The following is a 7,651-nucleotide window of genomic DNA, read 5'->3' as shown; positions in this document are numbered from 1 at the left end:
TTTTCTTTCATAAATTCATTTTTATTTATTTATTTATTTATTGGTACATGATTCTTCAATTTAAATTGCATATTATGAGATTTTTACATGGAAACATAAAAATAAACTTCACAAATTTGTACTGCAGGTGTGAGAATTACATAATTAAAGTGTCTACTACTTGAATATTCTTTGTTCTGTTTCTCAACTAAAATACTGTTTTCACAATTCAATCATAAAAAGACTTTCTGACTGACTGACTTTTATCAATACAAAAAATATAACCACAGGGGGGCATGAGCAATTAATGCGCAACCAATATATGTATGTTAATGTTACAACAATGATGTTACAGTGGAAATAAATGATTATTAATAACCTACCAAGTCTACATATGAATTGCGTTCTAACATGCTTCCTAATTTTGTTTTTGCAAATCAAAAGCATTGCATCGGAGATTTGGGTCTCAGATTGCCAAAGCACCTTCATCATTTCATTGTGGCACCGATTCTCCTGAAAACAAACAAACCACTTTCAGAAGATGCTCCCTATTCAAGTGCCAGATTCACAAGCTAATTCCATCCATAAAATATAAGACGGATTAAACTTCAAGCGAATGTCATACTTGCATCAGAAAATCAGTACTAAAACTGAATGAAATGTAGCTTCTTATCAGAATCGCAGAGAAATATTGCAAACTGATATGAGGATAATCGTGCCAATGCTACCAATCGTGAGTCAATTCAGAATCAATCTATTGAGCAAAAATTAAGATATAGGTCATGGTCCACATGGATGGTGCAGTCCATAAGCTGCGGAGATCACACATGGTCAAAGTTTGCAAGTTATTGTAGAAACTTAAAAGGGTTAAGGCTCCCAACGACACACACACGTGCTATCACCGGATATGCTAGTTACTCCATACAACAAATCTTATTGAAGAGTTTCCCCAGTGCACAAGACTTCTTGTTTTGTGATGGTAGGGGGTATTTTACATTTATCATACTACATGGAGAAACTGCAACAAATGAAACTTCCTCCGTTTACAACATTTTCTTCCCTGTTTGCGCTTCAACCGGACAGAAGCGCAAAAAGTCCAGGAGTCTTGGTAAAAGAAGAATCCTTCAGTACTCTAAATGAAATTGGTCTAAATTCACCAAATGATATATAAATATGGATTTGCCAAGAACAGATGGACAACTAAGTTGAAGACCAATCGGAATAAAAAGAGATTATTCAACTAGGGGTCTCTATCTCAAACAGCCCCAATAGTTCAATAAGGAAAAAAAATGGGGAAACGGGGAGAAAAGCTGCTCTACCATGCGTTGCACATCCTCTTTTCCAGGTGTTGGCAATCAGACCAATGCCAACCAAACAGGTTGCTCTTAGAAGTCTAGTGGTGTGGGGATAGTTGGGGTCTATATCTATCGCCCTCCAAACTTTTCCAATATTCTATTAATATCTATAACCAATGATTCTGCATATTATGCTAAGAATCACTGGTACTTTAAAATATAAAAACCTTTACCAAGGCTACCAAAATTTTAGGAAATTTATCTCAGGTCCCCCAACAAATATTAGTACCAGGGTTAATGAAGCACAGGGATTGTGTCGGAGTTCGTACCCCAAAGGAAATTTGAGCATTTTTTACTTGGGCCATACTTGCAATTCATTTACATATTAAATAAAAATCAACCTTAGAAAATCCTGCAATAGTGGTTTCTATATATGCTTCATTATAATTCAGACATTTGCATACCATTTGCAAAATAATTTCATCTAATATTTCACATCATTTCCATATATTCTTATATTTAAATGCTCAAGAAACTACATCCTAAATTCAGATTGATTTTGAAGTATATCTATGCGACCTTGCCTAAAATAAACTCGCCACAGAGCCCATCACATGAACTTTGACTGAATGCCACAATTAAAATTGTGCTTTTTCTTACATCTAAGTTGTTCACTGAGTACCAAATATCCTATAGTGAGAAATTAGATTTATGCTTTCACTTTAGCACTATGTATGATTTTTCAACACAAAACACAACTACTAGATAAGTTACACAAAATCAGGGTTAAGTCTGGTAAAAGTACGTCATCTATCATGATGTGGTACAATATCCAGCAATTTCTTTATCTTTACACTATATATTCTAGGGTATTAGCATCCAAGCACTTAAATTGATAACTCTTTTGCAGAAAAAGCTGTGCAATAACAGGAGACTGGATATAACTTAGCAACTTACCTGGAGGTTTCCCCCCTACATGTCCAACAGCTACATGTTCAAAGAAGTCTTTGCTGGCATCTGCACATTTGAGTAGTTTGCATAAGAATAAGATGCGAAGAGAAGGCAAAAAAAATAGTAGAGGGGATTGAGTATGTCACAAGACTTAGGTTAAGCATTTCTTAATCAAGCATGGGGCAGTAGCAACTAAATGAATCACTATAGGAAAGTCTAGGTGGATCAGATCCATGTGTTTGGCCAAGAACTTTTTTGGGCCAAAGTCACTTTTAAGCTAATATTTCATTAAACATTCCTGCATCAATTTCTGCGGTCTTTGACAGTTCTAACAACAAGCACTAACAGTTAACCAAGTTTCCTATTCACTATTCAGGTCCTTCCAAAATCTCAAAGCCAACCAGATGGATTCTTAAGATTTAATAAGTAAACAATCTACTCACTGAATTAACTGAAGCAGCATGTTTAGATTGGCATCATGGTAAAAAGATAACAATTGGTGACCATCCTAGGGGGGAGGGCCTGTTTAGGCTCCATATACTCTCAAGGGACACAACAAAGTGCTAGCCAATTTTCCAACTTTCTAAAACAAATGGAGTGGCTTTCCCATTTGCAGATGGGATAATCTAAGACAGAAACACATAATGATTAGATGCAACTCAAGCATTTGACATACCATGTTTCATTGTTAGAGATGGAATTTGCTCATCTACATAACCAATCACCTTCGCTGGTATTCCTGCCACCATGCTTCAAAGCAAATATACGAACACAAATATATCACTACGGGACTAATTCAATGCAGATTCCTTGACAGTTCAATAGAATAATATAAATAAAGTATTAACCAGAACATAATATTTCTCACCTGTGAGGAGGGACATCCTTTAATACAAGTGAACCAGCAGCTATCATTGCACCTTCACCTATTCTTATATTCCCCAGTATAGTTGCACTAGCTCCAATCAGCGCACCTTCACCAACTTTTGGATGACGATCACCAATTTCTTTACCCGTTCCTCCCAGGGTTACACCCTGTCACCAGTTCTCCAATGAGGATAATGTATATTTCAAATAATCATTTCTTAACATAAGTAAACAGCCTCTGTTGTGAATTAAGCCTTTTTCACATAATAAAACACTATGGATTCATTTAATAAAATTTCAATTTTCTGTTTTTAGTTGTCATTTTGATTTTTTTCATGCAGTTCTTGTTTTCATTTTAAAAAATGAGAAGTCAACATGTTGTTTGACAACTTTGTTTTGTTTTCAGTTTTGTATTTGATTTTTTATTTTATTTTTTCTCCCCACCTAATCTTGCTGCCAGGTCACTGGTGAGCCAGCAACTCCCAGCAACTCAAGTTGCCAACCAGGCCTCTGGGAGTCAATATACACTGATTGGATATGTAGAGACCAAGGTCTGGTGACCAGGCCAAATAAATGCACGCACAACAAATCAAGGAAAACAAGCAAAAAGAACATAAGGCAACCAGATCTGGCCTGGTCTCCAAAGGAAACCAGAAAATCAAAACATGAGACCAAGGTCTGGTCCCTAGCAGCAGAGACTAAAAGAAAATGATGAAATCAGAAAATCTGGTCTCCCTGAATCCAGAAAGAAGAGCTTAGGGGTGTTTTAAAGAGAGAAAATCCCAAAGGAAACACTGAAACACACACACATACACACAAGAATAGAGAGAGAAAAAAGTACATAGAAGACTGATTCTGTTCCAGAAGAAAAAGGGTTGTTCTGAAAACCCTAGAGGTCCTCTGTTTTCTCTCTCTAACCAAAAAGGCCCACTCTCTTCTTTATGCATTTATGTGGTCTTTGTGGTCAAATCAGAATTTACTCTTCTTAAAGCTGTAACCCATTCTGGTTTCTCATTTACAGAGGGAGTTTCTGGGTTATGCAATTTTTGGCAACTTCTGACGTGGGGTCACCAGGGACTGCCTGGTGTTGCTTGAGCACTCTCCAGTAACCTTGGGTCACCGGCTGTGAGGATTGGGGAGAGTGAAGAAAATGAAAACAAGACAAAAATTATGAAAAACACATATTTCTTGTTCTCAAATCTTTTCAAAACAAAAATGGGTAACCAAACATCATTTTCTGTTTTCGTTTGTCAAAGTACTGAAAAATTGAAAACGAAAGCTAATCACATGGACCCTAAGAGCCTAAGATATACCTGATATTGACAATCAAAAACCAGGTCTAATGGAGTTTTGAAAATTAAATATACTAAATTTTCCATTGAAATTTGGAATATGGGGAAAAAATCAATTTTTCATGGTGCTATAATGCACGAAAACCAAATGATAGTATTAATCAAAGAAGTAATTAACACTAAGACCAACTTTTGAACTGTTAGTGTTGTAAGTTAGGCCTTTATTTCTTAGCCAACCAATAAGATATACAACACCCACAAACAAAAACCAGGTCTCATGAAATCTTGAAGCTGAAATATAGTAATTTTTTATGAATATCTGGATTCTCTGAAAAAATTTCAAACTAATCTCTATGAATCTTTGAACTCTGAGAGAAAATTTTCCAAATATTCATGGAGCTAAAATGCACATAAACAAAAGAGCAGTATTAATCAGAGAAGGAAATAATGATAGGATCAATCAATTGAATGCAGACTTACAGCGACCTTGGAACAGCTCTGCAAAACATTTTCCACTATGTGGCTTTACTTACCATGTCTGTGACCCAAGTGAAATGCCATATTCCACCTAATACATCAGAGATAGCTCCATATATGTGGTGTTATTAAAAGATGATGTTCAGTCTCATTAATTAGTTATATAACAATTTTAAGCTTCAATGCATGCAATATCTTCTTATATTTTTCTCTACCATAAGTTTTCAATAAATCGACTACAAAGAAAGGGGAAACCATTAAATCTGCTTTTTATCTAGTTATTTGCCAGCTCAAGGGAGAGTTAACAGAACCATCCATCAAATGAGTACCGAAAGGAAGAAAGCTGGTTCACCTGCATCAGTGAAACTCTATTCCCTATGATTGCAGTTTCACCAATGACTACACCGGTGGCATGATCCAACAGTATCCCTTCTCCGATTTTTGCAGCTGCATATTATCATCAGAATCAGATATACAGGAGAAATTAGGAGAATTGGCTTTGCAGTAACCAACTAAAAGAAGTCTCTTGTAGTATAACATAGATCAAAGCTATTAAAGAAAGAAAAATAGAAATCTAATAAGTCTTAGTTTGTGAGACAAATGAAGTTTTTCAGCAGAAGACCAAAGTAAAACATACCTGGATGTATATCAACTCCAAAAACCTGCACAGAGATAACATAGCCATACATAAGTAAGTTATAGTTTCTCCGAAATCTTTTATGCTTGATCAGATATTATAAATACAGAAGTTACCTCACTAACTCGACTTTGTAGTGCTAGTGCCAAAACTTTGCGCCCCTGGTTCCACAAAGTATTTGCTACACGATGTGTTTGCAGAGCATGATAACCCTAAAGAGATTAACTACTCTGTAACTTAGCCAATCCCTAACACAGCATATAAAACTCTAAAAGACAATTCCTGAATACACCCAGTTCATTTACTAGAAAGTTGAATGGGTCAATCAAATTCATAACAAATAATAGAGTGAAAGGGTTTAATAACCTTAAGGTACAAGAGAGCCGAGCAATACGACAAACAAGCAGGATCCCTGTCTTTAAATGCCTGCAGAAAGAACAATTTTCAGCATTAAAGAACATTTTCCTGCACTCTTAAGCATCCTAAGAGAGATGCAATGTTGACAATAAAAAAATCACCTGCACATCAAGGCGAATGGCACATTTAATACCTTGATTAGCCATGATAACATCACAAAATATATCCATTAGTTGTGTTGCCAGGAGCGTAGGACTTTTAAGTCTATTGGCAAGGACAAAGGCCAATGCTCCTTCCAAACAATCATGCGACAGAATACTGGAATACAAGAAGCTGCTTAAAATTGGCTCATTCTCTGCCTGCAATTTTGTGGTTCAGCAAATAATTTATCAGGATTTCCACTGGCAGGGAGTGCGGATGACAACCCCCCCCCCCCCCCCCCCCCCCGCCCCCCCAAACACACACACAATCACTTATCCGTCTCTGAAGATGCCACTAATAAATATATGTATATATATGAAAATTAAAACAGAAAGTAGTAAAAGAAAAATGGTCTTGACATAAATCCAAAGGCTTGAAGCTCTAATACACTGGAAGTAAGTGAAACATGAAAGCTGTAGTTGAAGTCTTGTCAAAACATTCCAAGAAACAACCCAATCCAAAGGCAGTAACAGTAGTTTATGGATGTTTCTGGTGATGTAAAACCAATCAAAAGCCCATTAACACAAGCATAAAATCAAACACCTTCCCCCAAATAGCAAGCCCGCACAATTTCCTTAAATTTTAACCTCCAAAAGAAAAAGGGTTCATACCTCCAACTTGGCCTCTTCCCTCACGGCGTCCCAAATGGGATCATCTACGGCGGAGCCCGTACGGAGTGCAGGCACGAGCGCAGCCGGGTCGGGCTTGGTGAGCCCCATGGCATAAACTGGGAAAACCCTCTCTAGCCTGTACTCCATCAGCTTGGAGTCAGGAATGTCCTGTTCTTCGAGAAGTTCACACCCGGAAAGCATGTCGGAGAGGGAGAAGCGGAGGACCTCGTCGCCAAAACAAGCCATGGAAGGAAGGAAGGAGACCTACTAGGGTTTCACTTCATTGCAGAAGCGGTGGCGGCGGGCGAGAGAAAGATAGGGTTGGTTGGGAGAGAGAACGGGAAAGACAAAGGCGGATTGGGGCGGCTGTGCGCACCACCACAGAGGCGGCGCTGCGGTGTCCTTCGGCGTTGTCAGTTATTTGTCTCCGCAACTGTTGTGGATGTGATGCTAACGCAGTCACGCCAAAACGTCTGACGGAAAATGCAAACATGATAGCCACCAAGAAGTTAAAAAACAAATTTTATGACAATTAATTATGCTTCTAAATTTTATGACTAAGAAGTCCAAAAAAATTTGTTGATGCATGTAACTGGAAACAATCGCACTTGGGGTATTGTTGTTTTGTCGTTGATAAGAATGATTGTGGTTTGTGGATGGAGGAACCCACAAAGACACACAGGATGTCAGCCCCATCCATCAAGCCTTTTAATGTCCCTACTTGGGGGCGGGTATAATGGCATTGATGATTGATTAGTGTAGTGTTAAATTACGAACAACTTAATAGAGATATCGACAAAAACAGATGCAAATTCTTAAATGTTTTCCTTCGAATTAACAAATAATAAGCATTAGTTGGTGGACGGTACAGAAAACACGTAAAAGATTCCACTTCACTTGTCTTCTATTTATGGCAGAAATTTCTAGCTTATATGATTCTTCAGATAGAATATTTTACTATAATAATAATGGGCAAATTTTAAA

General features: G+C 37.3%; 1 protein-coding gene across 1 annotated transcript; it reads right to left on the bottom strand.

Annotated features, from left to right (window-relative positions):
- Positions 1-253: 253 nt before the first annotated feature.
- On the bottom strand, positions 254-7,278 carry LOC127804747 (serine acetyltransferase 2-like). Its single transcript, XM_052341723.1, has 10 exons — positions 6,668-7,278; positions 6,017-6,214; positions 5,865-5,924; positions 5,615-5,710; positions 5,499-5,523; positions 5,214-5,308; positions 3,094-3,260; positions 2,902-2,975; positions 2,232-2,291; positions 254-492 (listed from the first exon to the last, which is right to left on the bottom strand). Exons 1-10 carry the CDS (start codon positions 6,911-6,913, stop codon positions 473-475), a joined length of 1,041 nt encoding a protein of 346 aa, XP_052197683.1. The 5' UTR covers positions 6,914-7,278; the 3' UTR covers positions 254-472.
- Positions 7,279-7,651: the final 373 nt, after the last annotated feature.

This window comes from Diospyros lotus, chromosome 6, assembly GCF_014633365.1.
Source record: "Diospyros lotus cultivar Yz01 chromosome 6, ASM1463336v1, whole genome shotgun sequence".
Taxonomy (NCBI): domain Eukaryota; kingdom Viridiplantae; phylum Streptophyta; class Magnoliopsida; order Ericales; family Ebenaceae; genus Diospyros; species Diospyros lotus.
The sequence above is the reverse complement of the archived record's forward strand: the minus strand, read 5'-3'. Positions and strand labels throughout refer to the sequence as shown.

Excerpts from the sequence above, each read along its gene's own strand:
- LOC127804747 (XM_052341723.1), bottom strand. The coding sequence starts at position 6,913 with ATGGCTTGTTTTGGCGACGAGGTCCTCCGCTTCTCCCTCTCCGACATG. Across the intron at positions 6,215-6,667 it reads GGGAAGAGGCCAAGTTGGAG|GCAGAGAATGAGCCAATTTT; the intron begins GTATGAACCCTT and ends ACAAAATTGCAG. Across the intron at positions 3,261-5,213 it reads ATAGAGTTTCACTGATGCAG|GGTGTAACCCTGGGAGGAAC; the intron begins GTGAACCAGCTT and ends AACTGGTGACAG.